The sequence below is a fragment of the Saccostrea echinata genome, unplaced genomic scaffold (assembly GCF_033153115.1).
Source record: "Saccostrea echinata isolate AGI-Se365-2 ecotype Australia unplaced genomic scaffold, CSIRO_AGI_Sech_v1 ptg000029l, whole genome shotgun sequence".
In the NCBI taxonomy this organism is placed as follows: domain Eukaryota; kingdom Metazoa; phylum Mollusca; class Bivalvia; order Ostreida; family Ostreidae; genus Saccostrea; species Saccostrea echinata.
In genome coordinates, this window is record NW_026889778.1 from 5,952,918 (window position 1) to 5,972,694 (window position 19,777).

At 35.2% G+C, this 19,777-nt stretch overlaps 2 protein-coding genes across 2 annotated transcripts; both read left to right on the forward strand.

Moving 5' to 3' along the window:
- The first annotated feature begins 988 nt into the window (after positions 1–988).
- LOC133194890 (uncharacterized) lies at positions 989–2,644 on the forward strand. The gene has a single exon (XM_061330791.1). It carries the CDS (start codon positions 989–991, stop codon positions 2,642–2,644), a length of 1,656 nt encoding a protein of 551 aa, XP_061186775.1.
- A 10,074-nt stretch (positions 2,645–12,718) lies between these two features.
- Positions 12,719–13,802, forward strand: LOC133194891 (E3 ubiquitin-protein ligase TRIM45-like). The gene is made up of 2 exons (XM_061330792.1): positions 12,719–13,207; positions 13,314–13,802. Exons 1-2 carry the CDS (start codon positions 12,719–12,721, stop codon positions 13,800–13,802), a joined length of 978 nt encoding a protein of 325 aa, XP_061186776.1.
- The last annotated feature ends 5,975 nt before the right edge of the window (positions 13,803–19,777 follow it).

The window sequence follows — 19,777 nt, forward strand, 5'->3', positions numbered from 1 at the left end:
TGAATCAGAATAAAAATTGGAAAAAGGAAAGACAAACTTTTCTCGAGTAAGTAAAAAAGAGATACATTGTATTTCAATTAACGTTTTCAGAAAGGCGGATGTAAGAATTTTTTTTCTAGGAAAACATAAAAATTTGACACAAAAAGTTATTTTATTAAGCAAATGAGGGGTTCCTATGCGGGGTCATTTTTTGTCACTTGCAGTTGATGATTTAAATTCAGTAACTCTGAGAATCCTTCAGAGATATTTCTCCAGACCCCTGACCCCTCCCTCCCTCCAATCTGGATCTGGTAATGATTATTTAATTATTCAAAATTACATCAGTGGTCAGGGTAGAATAGTGGTGGGGAGTTCGCGAACGTGATCGGAAGGCCCAGATTCAATTCTCGTTGCCGCACCGCGTCAAACCTACGACGTAAACAAAGGTAGTGACTGTTCCATCGCCAACCGCCCGGCTTGAATTGAAAGTCACGGGTCTTTCGGATAAGATCTTTAAAAACCGAGGCCCCTGTCAAGGTAGGCGTTGGCACGATAAAGAACCCTCACTGCTCAATGGCCCTGAGTGCCGAGTATAGGTCTAATTCGAAGCCCATCATCTTCATACGATGACGTCTCTAAATGAGCGAAAACGTCACAATGTGACAGATATAACAAACATCTTAAATGACAAGAAAAAAGAAACCCGGCTGAAATGTTCACTTTTATTACTTATAACATTTGAAAATGTTCACTCGCATCCCTGAACTCTGGAGTTCATAATCTGCCATGTTTGACATTTCCTCTCTAGTGTTACTCCGTAGTAGAACGTTTTTATAATTTAATCTTAAGTTTCTGGTAATCATGATGACCCTTACATAACCTTGACCTTGATCAGTTGTTCCAGAATTTCCAAAAATAAAATATCGTATTTGAGATACATTGTGCCTCATAACAATTTCCTGTAAAACAATTTATTTACAGATTAAAGTTTCAACAATCAAGCAAGAGAATGGCTACAGATATTTCGATTTCCTGTGCTCAGAAATTCAACACATGTGACCTTTGTGACAACCCTATCCAGCATTTTTGCAACAGGTGTCAAGTCAGTTTATGTGAAGATTGTATTAACAAACATGTAAGGAAACAGAAGTCATTAACCCATGAAATCGCTCCTTTCAAGGAAGGAGTTATACAGATAATTTTTTCAGAGTGCAGGTTTCACCCTAACTGGAGATGTGAGGCCCACTGCCAACAGTGTGATGTCCCTATGTGCATGATGTGTGTCATCACTTCCCATAATGGACACAAGGTGGGAGATATAACAAACATATTCAATGAAAAGAAAAAGAAAATCCAGGAGGAAATTCACGAAATCGAATCCAGTATTCTTCCGAGATCCACGAAGAAAAATGTAGATACAGAAACAGGGATAACCAAATTTATGAATAAATATGCTGAACTTGAGAAAGAAACAGAGAAACAAAGACAAGTTTGGCACCAAGAAGTGGACATCATCTTCAATAAACTGAGTTCTATGATCCAATCCATGAAGGATGACCACATGGCCGTACTTAAATTACACCAAACCAAACTCAAAAACCTGATTGCAGACATGATCGAAACAGTTGATCAAAACAAGAAGATGCTGAAGTCCAATGAAGTGTCTCAAGTCAACAACTTCAAACCGAAAGTGGAAGAGTACAGAGACATTCCTGAAGTCACTGACGTTTTGATTCCTTTATTGAAAACCAACACAGTTCAAGGGAGAGAACTCAGTATTGAGCTAGGTGAATGGAAGGCTACACTGGCACAGACATTTACAAAAGAGTTATTAGACAAAGCCAAAGTTATTGCCACATTTTCTACTGGAATTAAACCACTATTTAGAGTAGTTTGTGTTGGAGCTGATAAATCTTGGGTAACTGAAAAAGGAAGAACTATAAGATGTGTTGACATGCATGGATCTGTACATGATACTGTCACACCAACATTAAACTCTTCTGATGATAGCCCAAAACCTAAAGAGGATGAACTGATATGTATATCAGTGAACAGAAAGGGAGAACTCATGTACAGTGACTATAACAATAGAACTGTTAACATTTACAGACATGGAAGGTCAGAGGTCATGATCACAACACCAAATGATTGGAATCCAGCAGGACTGAGCTGTACTAAATCTGGGGACATACTGGTTAATCTGTATGATGGAGAACATAATAAGATTATCCGATATCAGAGACAGAAAGTGAAACAGGAAATATTTAAAGATGAAAATGAAAAACCAATTTACGGAAGTGGTGAATATATGCTGTTTGTAGCAGAGAACAACATTGAAGATATTTGTGTCTCTGATCGTAATGTGGACACAGTGGTAGTGGTGGACAAAGCAGGAAGAGTCCGATTCCGATACGACGGTACAGCAGCCAGAAGGAAGGAAACATTTGATCCTAATGAGTTAGTGACAGACTCCATGAGCCAGATCATTATGACAGATTGGAAAAATGACTGTCTACATATTATTGATCAAGATGGACAGTTCCTGAGATGTATAAATAATTATGGACTATCTAAGCCCCGTGGACTGAGTTTGGATAGTGAGGGAAGGTTGTGGGTGGGACTATTTGAAAAAGGAGATGTAAAGGTGATCCAGTACCTGAAATAGACATATATATGCAATTGTAATGAGAAACTCGTCAGATGGCGATGGCTTGTGTTCTTTATGTTTGCATTTTATCCCATGTGTGAAATTACGATATCAATTCATAAAAATGATATACACATCTTTTTATGCTAGCATGTGAAAAACTTTTTTGTGTGTTCCACAGAAGAAATCCTACGGTGACTATACAAGGGACATTCAACAAAAAATTAAAATATAAGCACACCCCTCCATCCCAAAAATTAAAACATACTTTAGAAACTTTAATAATGGTTTTATCAAGATACATTTTTTTTCCGGATCGTACGGTGTGATACACTTGAACTATTGAATTAAAAACTCTTGAAATTTTGGCCATTTTGGAATAAAGTTTTATTAAATGTTTTAATAATTCTCCAATTTATAAGGTCATAATACATAGGCACCAGCAAGTAAATTACATTATTTTAAATAGATATGTGGTCACAATGAATGCAAATATAACCTATCGTGTTTTCACCTGAAATTGAAAACTTTAATGTTTTTAAAAAGAATTTTACATGGCGAATTATGACCCTTAGGAAACCTTGCTCTATGTTCATCAACTGGATAGCAACTTTTCCGTAAGAGAAGTCCGAAAACAAAATTCGAAAAGAAAATGACTAGAAGCAAGTCTCTTCTCCGCGATCTATCTTTATATAATTTGCATAATACAGTGTTCCAGGAGACCATATACATACATTGTATATCAAGGACTTTAAACAGAACTCAAGCGAATTTGTGACAAACTAAAAGAGGTGGAAAGAACGTATACTGACAGCAAATGCCATTTTATTTTACTAGGAGAAATCCTGACCATCTTTCAACGAAGCACCCCATTTTCTCTCAATCATAAAATTAAAATACCGCCGATAATAAAGGGAGTATATCTGCGCCGGTGGAACGTTAAGCAAGAACTGTATTTGCTGATGTATTTTTCCAATAAAATGTAATAGTTTTAATAAGTGCCAATATCAAAGAAGAATGGAGAGAAAAAGAAAATAATTTTTGAAAAACTAAAATGTTTCTGCATTAGAAATTGCAAACCGGAAAATAACTGCGATAACATTATTATTAAAAACTAAAAAAAATATTCAACAGAATGTTCAAAGATGGAGGTGAAATCAATTCAAGGGGACCTACATTTATTGTATCGTGTCAAAACACAGGCAAGGAGGTATAATTACAGACAAAAATTTACTGTTAGGCAATTTATCATTACTTTGAACATTTTTACTTTCAATTTTAGTTATCAATGAATAACTAATGATTTGTCATAATCGTTTTCGTGTGTCTGATTTTTCGATCGAGTATCCTCGTACTCGGAAAAAGTGTGTATACATGTAAAAGTTTGTTGATTTACAGACCTGTATACCCCATCGATGTTTTCTTTCGTATTTAATGCATGTACAATTCAATTCTTTATTTTTCTTATGCCATATGGCACATCAGATAGTATGACATGAAATATATAAAATGAAAACTTATATATAATACTTTCAGTAGACTTGCTACATTATGTATATACATATATAGACCTACATATTTAATACGATTTGATTCTTTCAGTGTTATATATATATATATATATATATATATATATATATATATATATATATATATATATATATATATATATATATATATATATATATATATATATATATATATATATATATATTAAATATGTACACACATTATATGCTACAAACAATTTAGTAGTTCTAATCTTCAACACCAACGAAAATGATTTTTGATACTTAATTTATGTATCAAACAAACACAAAAGACATGACCAATGACTACAAAATTATGCTTAAGTTTACAGTTCTTGTTTAGGAAAACATTTTGATCAACGGAAAGAAGGATGCAACTTAGTAATGATTAGACTAGCGAAAAAGAATATCGTTGGCGTGATCGAGTGTCCTATATTATTGACATTTCCAATTTTTTTTTGTGATCACTCTGAAACTTGAATATGACGATTTCTTCCCAAAACAAGAGGCCCATGGGCCACAACGCTCACCTGAATCAATATGGCCCTGCTGTTCTTCATCAGCAGATTTTCCTCTCCTATATATTCAAATAACTAATCATGGCTTTGCTGTTCTTGAAAACAGAATTTTAAAGACGTCTGCCTCCCTACCCTAGGGAAAGGGGGGGGGGTCATGATTTAAACAATATTGAATCTACACTACCTGAGGATGCTTCCGTATCAATATGACTAATCATGGCGTTGTTGTTCTTGAGAAAATATTTTTCCTATATATTTCTATGTATTTCCTATATATGTTCTTTTGTAAAACTTTGATCCTCCATTATGGCCCCACCCTACTACTAGAGGATGCCTTGAACAAACCTGAATCTTCAATACTTGGTGATGCTACCATATCAATATGACTAATCATGGCTTTCCTGTTCCTGAAAAGATTTTTAAAGAATTTTCCAATATATTCCTATGTAACACTTTGATGCCCCATTGTGGCCCCACCCTACCCCCGGGGGTCATGATTTGAACAAACTTGAATCTACACTACCTGAGGATGATTCCATATCACTATGACTAATTGTGGCTTTGTTGTTCTTGAGAAGATTTTAAAAAAAATTTCCCATATATTCCTTTGTAAAAATTGATCCCCCATTGTGGCTCCTCCCTATCCCAGGGATCATCATTTGAGCAAACTTGAATCTACACTACCTGAGGATGCTTCCATATCAGTATGACTAAACATAGCTTTTCTGTTCTTGAGAAGGAATTTTTTTTCTATATGTTCGTATGTAAAACTTTCGATCCCCCATCGGGCCCCACCCTACCCCTGGGGGTCATCATTTGAGCAAAATTGAATCTACACTATCTGAGGATGCTTCCATATCAAAATGACTAATCATGATTGATCCTCCGTTGTGGCCCCACCCTATACCCACGGGGTGATGATTTGAACAAAATAGAATCTACACTGCCTGAGGATGCTTCCACATAAATATGATCAATCAGGGCTTTGCTGTTCCTGAGAAGAAGATTTTTAAAATTTTTCTTATACATTTCTATGTAAAACTTTGATCCTCCATTGTGGGCCCGCCCTATCCCCGGGGGTCATGGTTTGAACAAACTTGAATTTACACTACCTGAGGATGTTTCCATATAAATATGACTCATCATGGCTACCTGTTCTTGAGAAGAAGATTTTAAAAAAAAATTTCCTATATATTTCTATGTAAAACTTTGATCCTCCATTGTGGCCCCGCCCCACCCCCGGGGCTCATGATTTGAACAAACTTGAATCTACACTACCTGAGGATGCTTCCTCATAAATATGACTCATCATGGCTTTGCTATTCTTAAAAAGAAGATTTTTAAAGATTTTTCCTATATATTTCTATGTAAAGCTTTGATCCTCCATTGTGGCCCCGCCCTACCCCCGGGGGTCATGATTTGAACAAACTTGAATTTACACTACCTGAGGATGCTTCCATATAAATATGACTCATCATGGCTTTGCTGTTCTTGAGAAGATTTTTAAAGATTTTTCCTATATATTTCTATGTAAAGCTTTGATCCTCCATTGTGGCCCCGCTCTACCCCCTGGGGTCATGGTTTGAACAAACTTGAATCTACACTACCTGAGGATGTTTCCATATAAATATGACTCATCATGGCTTTGCTGTTCTTGAGAAGAAGATTTTTAAAGATTTTTCCTATATATTTCTATGTAAAACTTTGATCCTCCATTGTGGCCCCGCCCTACCCCCGGGGGCCAGGATTTGAACAAACTTGAATCTACATTACCTGAGGTTGCTTTCACTTGAGTTTCATCTTTCCTGGCTCTATGGTTCTTGAGAAGAAGTTTTTTTAATGATGCCATTATTTTTTCACTATTTCTTAATTATCTCCCCTTTGAAGAGGGCATGGCCCTTCATTTGAACAAACTTAAATCCTTTTTACCCAAGGATACTTTGTGACAAGTTTGGTTGAAATTGGCCCAGTGGTTCTTGAGAAGAAGTTGAAAATGTGAAAAGACAGACAGACGGACAGACAGACGGACGGATAGACAGACGGACGCCGGACAAAATGTGATCAGAAAAGCTCACTTTAGCTTTCAGCTCAGGTGAGCTAAAAACTAGACAGTGATTCCTTAAATATATCGTCCCCCCCCCTATACGCTTAATTTACTACGCACAGCTGACTTTTAACATTTTTTTTGAAATCTTCGGTTATTTTTAAACATTTCTCCACTTTTGAATTGGTAGCGGTATTTCTAGGTATGTCCGATTTCGCTACAGTATGCTTATTAAATAATCTAAGGATAATTAATGTATCTAATTAAACGATTGAAACATTGAAATCAAATAATTGAAGCCGTCCAAAAATTAAGGCCACAAGAGGTGAGGACAGCTGTGTACAGTGTCAGGTGATTGATCACGGTAATTACTGTGTATATACACAGCCACAAGCGATAACGGGTATTAACTGGTGGAGGTGACGCTTATTACTGTATAGTATAGACATGGACAGTGCATATTTAAACAAAAGTTTTTAATAAATATTTGCACTTTGAATTACGAAAAAATACATCCGAGTAAACGAGTACTGATTTTAGTATTCGATACTCGGACGTTCGATCGAGTACCCGGTTAACCGGGTACTCGTTGACATCCCTAATATATATATATATATATATATATATATATATATATATATATATATATATATATATATATATATATATATATATATATATATATATATATAAAATCATAAATAATGCCTTTGAATACCAGTATTTGTTTACAATCGGGGATTTGGAATCGGGGCGCTGTTCCATGTACTGTTTGACTCAGCGAGAAATAAAGTACTGCAAACCATTAAGGCGTTTTCATTTTTTTCTTATTTTATCACACCCAAGAGCTTAACTGCTTCCTCACATTTAATTTATATTAATACCCTCCACGTTGAAAGTTATATATTTTTTTTTTTTAGGTTTTATTTCCTACTGAGAGTGCCTAAAATTCGTATGGACTTGTTTTCATTCGGTTGTTTGAGAGCCATTCAATTCAATTCGTTTCAACTATTTATTTTATTTAGTCCGATTCCGATACGACGGTAGACAAGTTAGAACGAAGGAGGCATTTGCACCAAAGCAGATTGCAACGTACTCTATGAGCCATATCATTGTAACAGACTACAACATTGACTGTCTCCACATTCTTGATCAATTTGGACACTTTCTGAGATGTGTGTACGGCTGTGGATTAAATAAACCCCTTCGCATAAGTATGGATAGTGAGGGTAGGTTGTGGGTAGGACTAGCTACAACAGAAAAAATAAAAGTTATCAGGTTCATGAAGTAGTCATCGAAATATATCAGATGATAACGGCACAAATCCCTTGATCTTGATGTCAACTTTTTTTAATTAAATGCCAACGTTTCCAAATATTCAATTTCCTATCAATGTGTGCTCCACAAAATAGGTATTATGATAATGAAATACTTCTCTGATAGACGTCGAGACAATCTCTCATTTATCCACAACGGAGTGACTACTGTGGGAGCAGAGAGAGCTTTGGACAATGGAGAATACAATGCGTAAGACATTTTGACAGACAGGGTTCTGAACAGGATAGTTCTATGGTCTATGGTCATCTCATAAACCAGGAAGGGAGAACTGATGTTCAGTATCGCTAAAAATAAGATTGAACATTATGGGACATGTAAGGATAAAGATAATGCTATCCACTTCAGGGGAAATACAATCGGAAAATGCTCCACTAAATTAGTTGACAACAATGCTACGACTGATTGCAGACAGTTATGGAACATTTTAGGTATAATTAATTCTACATCTGAAAATCCATCTTACACTCACAGTTCACTTTCTAAGGCTGAAATCCTTCAGAATCAGGTTTCAGTCTTTAATACTTTTACACTCCAGTTGTCGCCCGCGTGGCGCAGTGGTTAGAGCGTTCGCTCTAGAGTCGCGGTGTACGGAGTTGATCCTAACGTCCCGGGTTCTAATCCCACTGTGGGACGTGGAGACCGGTCCTTCGGATGAGACCGTATAAACCGAGGTCCCATGTTGCAGTAAGTGCTGGCACGAAAAAGATCCCTCACTGCTCAATGGCCCTGAGTGCCGAGTATAGGTCAAAATTTGTAGCTCTCCACCGGCAAGTGGTAGCGTCTCTATATGAGTGAAAAATTCTCGAGAGGGACGTTAAACAATATACAAACAAACACTCCAGTTAAAAATAGTTCGATCTGCCCTGCATATACTGGATTCCTGAACGTCATAAAATCCGTCGAAACAAAGATACATAGCCGGGTCAAACAAATGCTCTACAAAGCCCCTTTGTTTACTCCTCACAAAATTATCAACTGCTGTAAAGGAGAAACTTCGGACTATTGTGCCACAGCATTTTCTAGAATTTGTGTAAATCAAACCGAAATCTCAAAAACTCTAAAAAAAACGTTAGAAGGTTTAAAATCGCAAAATGTTTCAAAAAGTATCACCGAAGCGTATAATGTTTTTACACTTTATACAATCATTTCTTACGATAAATTAAAGACTGGGTTTTAAGATAAGATAGACAACTTCTTCTTTAATAAAAAACGGAACTCGGAGGTTGTCATATATTGTGTTTGTCATCCACTACAGAAATTGGTTAAAAATCATTCTGATCACTCTGAGGTTGATATTAAAAGAATGCTGGAGTTCCACATTGACAACATCTATGTAGTTTTTTACATTTCAAACCAGTTCTTCCAACAATCTGTTGGAAATCCAATTGGCACAAATTGTTCTCCTTTATTAGCCGACCTGTTTTAAATTCCGAGCCAACATTCCTAGTGGAGTAACATTTCTATCCAGAGTGGCTTGATTATTTCCTGTTTTGTTACAATGCATTAACTGGCAGATTATACTTATTTTTGAATCACAGCATAAAATACTGGCAAATTTAATGCACTGTCTAAAACAATTAATTAACTTATCTCTCAAAGTCAATATATAAATAACCTTCGAATTTAGACATCAATATATTTTTAAAGACAGTTGGAAAATACGAGATTTTACTCCCACCCCCACCCCCGAAAAAGAAAAAAAATACAGAATTTTTTTAATAGGGTGGTTTACATAATCTAAAAATAAGAAAATACAAAGTTTAAAATCAAACTACAAATGGAGGGACAGAACCTTTTAGTGCGACAGAGACTTAACAGTTTTCATATTTATACAAATGGAGGGACAGAACCTTTTAGTGCGACACAGACTTGACAGTTTTCATATTTATACAAATGGAGGGACAGAACCTTTTAGTGCGACACAGACTTAACAGTTTTCATATTTATACAAATGGAGGGACAGAACCTTTTAGTGCGACACAGACTTGACAGTTTTCATATTTATACAAATGGAGGGACAGAACCTTTTAGTTCGACACAGACTTGACAGTTTTCATATTTATACAAATGGAGGGACTGAACCTTTTAGTGCGACACAGACTGAACAGTTTTCATATTTATACAAATTGGACATAACTTACATTCGACAGAACATGAAAATTTTTTCGTTCATTATTCAAGATAAAGATTTTGATAAATAAATGTTCTTCAATCAGCAGTCAGTTGATAGAAAGTAGATTGCAATTTTTCCTTCACTTAGTGGTTGGCACTTTAAAATAAATGTCGCTGGTCTTTTGGATTTGGCATTAAAAATAATGGAGAGTCCATGTCACAGCAGGCGTTGGAACGCTTAAGAACCCTCAATGTTTAATGGCGCTGACTGTCGAGTAAAGGTCGTCTAAATTGTAAAACTATATTAAATTATCTAGAAACAACTCCGGCTCCTTCTGCTGGGTCATCAGTGTATTAAGCCATGTAGCCATTCTAGATCCACGGAGAATAAAACCAAATCCTGGATCATAGAGACCTTCCAGGTTACTGATGTTTTGTCAGCTGAAATGGAATCTACAATTAACAAAAACATAATACATGTCGCATACCAATAATACACATAAAGTCAAATCACTGAAATCATGAGAACAATTTTTAATGATGTAAAGTAGACAGATGGAAGCCTTGTTGAAAAGATTTGATATGAGGTACAAGACATTCTCATTTTACATGTACATGTGGCATCTATAGTCTGATATGTGATATAATTCATGATTATTCTACGTGTGACTTAGAGACAAAAGTGACTTACATCCCCTGCGGTGCTGGCTGTTTCAGCCGGGTCAATCAGGACACCCAGTATGGTGGTCACATCATCTATACACATCTCTTTAATAAACTCTACAGAGAAAGGAGAATAAAATACAACTGTCTAAGTTGAAATGATTAATTTATCCTTAATTGTCAGAAGTGAAATTATTCCTAGAGTTTATACAACAATTGTTCTTTGTACTCAGAATAAAGAGAATACCTTGAAAAAATTGAAAAATGATGAATTCATGATGAAATCTTTTCGATTCAATGGGATATTTTCCACTTCATAACATCAATTTTCTACATTGTGTGCTGGATTTTCTTGCGGCATAGCCTTGGATAACAGAAAAATCTTCAAAACGCTATCGTAAATAATACAATTTTTCCCGAACTCCAATGCTTTACCTTGGGGTGGGTCATCAAAACCTTTCGTCTTTAGATCCATTTTGCGCGGGACACCGGGCTAAAAGGTAGATCATCTGCAGTTTAAAAGTGCAAAGAAAAAAAATCAATAAAATTTCACATTCATTATGTGATTTGCATGTGAGATACTGGATGTACTCATAACCTTCCCTTACTATCTTTGATTAATCTTTTTAAAAAGCTAAAAGTACGAATGCCAGATCTAGCAGTATTTATCAATACATCACAGGAACTGTCTTTGGTTAGCAGGGAAGCCATGTAGGTCTTCAGAATGCTGAGAAAGTAAATCCCTGCTACCTTATTCTCATACTGAGCTGGAAATTTATATATAACAAAACAATACGGACAGAAGAGATAAAAAGTAAATTCAAACAACTTGTTTTGCAATCCTTGAATGAGACCTATTTAGAAAATAAAATTTATTTGATTTAAGTTTGTTTTTAACGATAATAAGTGACAATTTATTTCAATAAAAATTCTAAAGCTCCCAGGAGTTATCTAACAAGGGGAGACAGTGATCTCGCCCTCATGGCGATACGGCCCTTACTCTAAAAACCTATCTCATCAAGTCCAAATGAAATGTATCAGAGCTAATACACTACTAGGTATATGATATAAGAGGAATGACTCTCCCCTGCATCTCATCAAATGTTCTAGTCTGGTTGAGGCTTGTCACCAAAATATCCTTATTACAACCATAAAATCTGACACTTCATGTTGATATAGGTAACAACCAGGAAAATAAAAGCTTATCCAAAAGTAAATCCCCAGTTTAGGGCGGTGGCAAAATGGATTATTTAGAGGAGTATTAGTTCAGATGATAAAGGTATATTTTCTGAGTTAGCCTTCTGTGATCAATGTGTATGGTCCATACGATTTATAGTTTACTTATATTTTTCTGAGTACATTTTCTTTTCGTTAAGCATCGTGTATAAAACACTTTTAATTAAAGTTAAAATACTATTTATTTTAAACCTTGCATATTCATAATTTGTACACAAGATTTTAAAAAAAAAAAAATGAAAGTTGGACATTTAAACTCTGCACAAATTGTCTCACGTATACTAAGAATTTAGTTATTTTAAATTGTATTCATATATGTATTCAAATTTGTGACATATGCTTCCTTTCCTTTAAGTACCACTGAATAAAGATTCTCTATATAGTACAAATTCTAAATTAATTTGAAAGATATACATGTTTAAAAAATACAATGTACCTCTTTGGCTGATGATTCCGTCAGGAGTAGAACTTTTTAAATACATAATGATATTTATATGTGAGTATTTTTGATCCTGTTTAAGGGCTCAAAGATGACATTGACTTTGACCGTTATAAAGAATTATCACATATGTGGAATATTAGTATCAAACATAATAAAACTTTTTTGTATCAATAATGTATTTACAGAGTCCATTTTTAAATAAGTAAAAGAATGGCTACCCCCATCTCCTGGGCCCAGGAGGTCATCACGTGTGACCTTTGTGACAACCCCACCAAACAATTCTGTAATAACTGCCAAGTCAATTTATGTGAAGAATGTATCAACAAACACGTTAAGAAACAAGAGTCTTTAAATCATGATATTGTTCCCTTCAAGAACAGAAAGATACGGCTTGTTTTTCCAAAGTGTGAATTTCACCCCCATCAGAGATGTGAAGCCCACTGTCAACGGTGTGATATACCTGTGTGCATAAAATGCGTCATCACTTCCCATAATGGACACAACGTAAAAGACATACCAAGGATCTTTAATAACAGAAAACGGGAAATCCAGAAAGAAAATCACGAAATTGAATCCTCTATTATTCCAAAATATAAGAAGCAAAATGAAGATGCAGAAAAACACATAACTAAATCTATGGAAAAAATTGATGAGATGGAAAAAGAAATAGAGAAACACATAAACGTTTGGCATCAAGAAGTAGACAGCATATTCAATACACTCAGGTCTTTGATCAAATCAATGAGAGTAGATCACGAGACTGTGCTGAAATCACACCAATCAAAATTCAAAAGTCTAATTTCAGAATTTGATAAAAAAAGTTCAGGAAAACAAGAAAATGCTGAAGTCTAACAAAGTGTCTGAAGTCACAAATTACAAATCGAAGGTAAAGGAGTACAGAAACATTCCTGCAGACATTTATGTGTCAATTCCTACATTGAAAACAAATACAGTCCAAGGGAAAGAACTAAGTATAGAGCTAGGTGAATGCAAGGCTACACTGTCACAGACATCACTCTCCAACCTGACAGAAGAAGTCTCCTATTTATCCATGAAAGAGTTTGTAGACAAAGTCAGAGTTATTGCCACTATTCCCACTGGTGCTGAATCTCCATTAGTGGTATGTGTTGGGGCTGATAAAGCTTGGGTTACTGGAAAATACAATACTTTAACATGTGTTGACATTCATGGGTCTGTACATGAGACTATTACCACAACATGTCTAGATTCTCCCAATGATATCTCTGTAACCAGACAAGGAGAACTGATGTACAGTGATAACAAGGAGAACTGATGTACAGTGATAACAATGGAACTGTGAACATTGTTAGACACAAGTGGACAGGAGTAATGATCAACATACCGATGGAATGGACACCAGGAGGACTTACCAGTACTAGATCAGGGGACATACTGGTCAATCTGAATAATGGGCCCATAAGAAAGATTGTCCGCTATCAGGGACACAAAGTAAAGCAGGAAATATTTAAAGATGAAAATGGAAAACATATCTATGACAAGAGGCCCAAGGGCCTTAACGGTCACCTGAGTATAATACAACAATTTAGAGGATCCATAGAGTATAAAATGAACTGAAAGGTGAAGCTTTGTTGCCCAAAAGCAAGAAAAATAGGGTGATCAGGATCAACAAAATAATTAATCTAGTATTCACTGATAGTTTATGAATTAGGTTCTAATCTGTTCCCCATTTATCACTATCACTATACAGTGTATCAAAAACCTATCAGTGCTTCTGTACTATTTTAATTTCTTGTTCAAATCTCTTACATTGGCCTCTCTTGGTCTTTGATGAACATTTAATAAGACAAGTTATTTTTGTTCCATTTTTATTTATCTATTACTTACAAGTCTATCTGACCATTAAACTATAAAAATACTTTTTGTATTATACAATAAATATTCTTGCTTAATTCTCTTATTCTATTAACCTTTCAAGTACATTGTTTACAGTGATTAATTATCAAAAGTAAATGGCAAAGGGGAATAACTCCTCTCAGTAGAATACAAATTAATAGAGCCCTGGCCAGGACTAGAACACTTGAACAAATGGTCCAGATGTTCAAAATCTGGTAAAAATACCCTTCCTTATTAAAACTTTTAATCTTTTTGCCTCTGATATGCCCAAGTGCAGAGAAAATTTTTAAAGAAATAATGCATTTTTACTTCAGATTCACTATATTATCAATAGAGCCCCCCCCCCCCCTCCCCACCAAGAAACACTAGAGTCTCTCACCCTGGGACCAGAAGTTTGCTCATCATAAGTAATCACTTTGTTTATCTGCTTAACACTAAGGAGCAGACAGGATTATTTAATAGAATTAATGCATTTTCACTATATTATCAAGAGCCCCACCCTTACACCAGCACATCTGACCCGGGTCATGCAATTCACTACTCTGGAAGAAGCACTCTTGTTCATCATAACTATATACTTAGCTTCTTTGCTTTTTAACCAGAAGCAGAAAAGAATATTTTCAAAGAAATTTTGCTTTTTCACTATATAATCAATAGAGCCCCCCCCCAAACCTTTTCACTAGAACCCTTGACCCTGGGGCAATGAAATTCACAATTTTGGAAGAGGCATCCTTGCGTATCATAACAATGTATTTAGTTTGTTTAAATAGTACCCAGGGGCAGAGAAGAAGATTTTCGAAGAAAAAATTCACCTTCACTATACGATCTATAATAGCCCCACCCTAGAACCAGAACCCCTGTCCCTGGGGCCATGAATTTCACAATTTTGGAAGGGGCATCATTGCTTATCATAACAATGTACTTAGTTTGTTTCAAAAATACCCAGGAGCAGAGAAGAAGATTTTTAAAGCATTAATGCATTTTCACTATATAATAAATAGAGCCCGGCCCTAACATCAGAACCCCTGATCCAAGGGTCATGAAAATCACTATTTTGGAAGAGTCACCCTTCCTAATATCATAACTATGTATTTAATTAGTTTCAATAATACCCAGGAGAAGAGAAAAAGATTTTCAAAGAAATAATGCACATTCACTATATGATCTATATAGCCCCGCCCTAGCGACAGAACCCCTGACCCTGATGCCATGACTTTCACAATTTTGGTAGAGTCACCCTTGCTTATCATAACTATGTATTTAATTTGTTTCAAAAATACCCAGGAGTAGAGAAGAAGATTTTCAAAGAAATAATGCACTCTCACTATATGATCTATATAACCCCGCCCTAGCACCAGAACCCCTGACCCTGGGGCTATGACTTTCACAATTTTGGTAGAGTCACCGTTGCTTATCATAACCATATATTCAATTTGTTTCAATAATACCCAGGTGTAAAGAAGAAGATTTTCAAAGAAATAATGCACTTTTATTATATGATCTATATAGCCCCCCCCCCCCAGCACCAGAACCCCTGACCCTGGGGCCATGCATTTCACAATTTTGGTAGAGTCACCCTCGCTTATCATAACTATGTATTCAATTTGTTTCAATAATACCCAGGAGTAGAGAAGAAGATTTTCAAAAAAATAATGCACTTTCACTATATGATCTATATAGCCCCACCCTAGCACCAGAATCCCTGACCCTGGGTCCATGAATTTCACAATTTTGGTAGAGTCACCCTTGCTTATCATAACTATGTATTCAATAATACCCAGGAGTAGAGAAGAAGATTTTCAAAGAAATAATGCACTTTCACTATATGATCTATATAGCCCCCCCCCCTCCCCAACTAGCACCAGAACCCCTGACCCTGGGGCTATGAATTTCACAATTTTGGTAGAGTCACTCTTACTTAACATAACTATGTATTTAATTTGTTTCAATAATACCCAGGAGTAGAGAGGAAGATTTTCAAAGAAATAATGCACTTTCACTATATGATCTATATAGCCCCGCCCTAGCACCAGAACCCCTGACCCTGGGACCATGAATTTCACAATTTTGGTAGAGGGCTCAATGCTTATTACAATCATGCCAACAGTTTGACTGCTTGATGTCCAGGAGTAAAGAAGAAGATTTTAAAGATTGCATTAATTTTGGTTGTTTTAGCCCCACCCCTCAGGCCCCAGGGGGGCAGGGACCATGATATTCACAATTGTGTTCCCCTTCACACATAGATACCATATGCTAAAATTGGCTGAAATTGGTTCAGCGGTTTCAGAGAAGAAGCTGAAAATGTTCAAATGTTAACACACGACGCACGACGCACGACGGACGACGGACGACGACGGACGAAAAGAGATAGCAATAGGTCACCTGAGTGACTCAGGTGACCTAAAAAGTCTGGTCTATCTATACTATTTGTGGCAGAAAACAACAATGAAGATATCTGCGTCTCTGATACCAATGCAAAGACTTTAGTAGTGGTGGATAAGACAGGAAAAGTCCGCTTCCGATACCACGGTACGTCATTTAGGAAGAAGAGCGCATTTGATCCTAAAAATATTGTTACAAATTCTTTGAGTCACATCGTTGTGGCAGGTCACACTAATGAATGTCTACATATACTTGATTAGGATGGACAGTTTCTGAGATACATAGATAATTGTGGACTATGTAAGCCCTGTGGACTAAGTGTGGATAGTGAGGGGAGATTATGGGTTGGATTAATTGAAAAAAGGGAAGTTAAGGTAATCCAGTACCTGAAATAGACGTATCGTGACAGATGATGGCTGCGTGTGACTTATGTTCGTAATGTTTACTTGTTTGCTTCATATATAAAATGTTAAGGTATAATTTTATACTTTTTTTCATGCTAGATTTTGCAAAACTTTTTCTGAATAATGTGTGTTCCACAGAGAAGGAAGTCCTATAGTGATTTTCACTGTCAAGTTGTTAACGTTATCAAATAACTTTTATTTTATCGACATGCAGCTCAGATTATAAAACAAAAACAAGAATATCGTCAAAAATTGCAGATCCCTCCTGATTTCCTTCATAAATAGACATACCAATCATCAAAATGACAAAAAGAATTCCAGAAGAAAGCTATCGAAATTGAATCCAAAATAATCCCCAAATACAAGAAGAAAAGGGGAAAAGGTGCGGAAAAGGACATAACTACATCTAAAAAAAATTAATTGACCTTGCAAAAAAAGACAAAGAAACCAAAAAATTTTGGTATTTCAAAGTAGATGAGCAAAACAATTAGCTCATTGATGAAATTTGTAGAGACAACGAACAGTATTCGAGCTCAAAAGTCAAACATAAACATTACAAAAAAGGAGCAGAGCAAATACGGACCTCTAAGACATCAGAGGTGGGATCAGATGCCATGGAGGAATGAGCATCCCCTGCCGACCGGTTACACCCGCCGTGTGCTCCTTGTCATGATCGGGAAATAACGGAAAAATCTAATCCATGAGATATGATCATCTACCGGTATTCAAATCATATTCATCTAAACTCAGAAACTTGACGCAGACATGAACCAATCAATCTCAGAGAACCAGAGATCTCCAAATTCCAGTGTCTGATTTCACCAACTGATGGACTACGAAAACACTCCTGTATACATTGTTATATCAATTCCTTTAAAACTTAAAAAGAACCAGGGAGGTTCTGAAGTGCAGAAAAAATTTTGAAATTAAAGACTAGAATAATTAAACACTCTTATCATAAAAGTAAAAAAAATGATTTGGAGTTAAAAATTTTTCCTCTACGTAATATTACGTACAACAGACTGAATTTTACATTTATTTTTTGAAGAGTGAAAAATTGAACTAAGACTTCAGGGTTTGAAATATGTTTTTAGAATTTCTACTGAAATCAAACAGTATATGAGTCGCAAACACTTGAACTTCCATTAATAAAAAATCACTTGATTTTCATATAAACTTTAAAAATATTGTCGCTGTGATTTACAATGGCCTTTAATCCTACAATATAGTTTTTATAGGGTAGGGGGATTCTATTTGGGAAAGGAATAGGGGGGAATTCAGCTCTGGTGATTTATAAATTCACTTGAGCCAAATTTTTCCTTAATAAAATTCATTTTATAAATCACAAAATTTATACACATACACATTGTTACATTTAAAGCCTGTCAAAATAAACAATGTTAGCAGGGAAGATACATATAATCAATAATCGTATTTTTTGACGGTATACTCGTATTTCCTGCTTAATATAGTTTTGCCCATAGGATATTCAGGGAAATATATTGATAAGAATACATTTTCGAATTTCATTATATCTACTCTTAGCCTTTTGGATCATTATTTAACTTATTTGATAATTTGCTCAATAGATTGCATGTTTGGTCCTGGTGTGCATTAAAATATACATGTATATCATGCCAAATCAATAGATGACGATTTGAGTCCCTTGGCCTAGACATCATTAATTATCTCTTAATTAATCTTTACAAATAGACCATATTTAAGTCATTCACGAAGAACATGTATGAGTTGAACTTTTTTTTCACATCAGTTGGATCACCAAATAAGACATTAACAGTTCTGTTTGTTAGTCAAGTTGTAAGCATTGCAGAGACACCAAAGTAAATCAAGACAATGTTAAATAAATAATAAGCAAACAACTCGTTAACAGATAACATATTGTGGGGGCAAAATTTCTTTACAACATCGCGCTGACAGGTTTTACTTGATTCTTATATACTGAGTTTATATTTTTTAACCAATGCAATCCTAAAACACTGGCAACACAAATTTGAATGTCTCAAATATTTATGAAATTGTCCCTCAAAGTAAATAAGAATAAATAGAGTTCAAAATTATACAATTAAAGTTTAAAAAAAAATGATTTCAAAGAGATTGTAATTTTATCACAGTGTGCAATATGTAATCAAAATATGAAAATAAATATATAAACAAATTTTAAATTAAAACAAAATGGGCCGATAAATTCTAATATATAATACAATTAACATAAGATAAGGAATGGAGATTTTTTTGTTTACAAGATAATGGTTTCACTATGTGTAGTTCAATGAGTCGTTTTCTTTAAAATAAATAAACTAAATTTAAATATCTTATTATTTTGAAGACCAAATTATAAATTATAACAATAAAGATTTTCATTACATAATAAATTGACGACATATATGTAATTGATAATATTTCTAACACGGTACACAATATTAAAAAAGCCCCACAACTGTCTTGTTCCCTTGTCTGGTTCCCACTGTTTGGTTACTAGTTTAACATGTCAAGTAGCTATATCAGATCTGCAAAGAGTAAAATCAAATCCTGGGACAAACAGACCCCAAGGTCCCAGATATTCTGCCCACTCACTTCAAACACAATC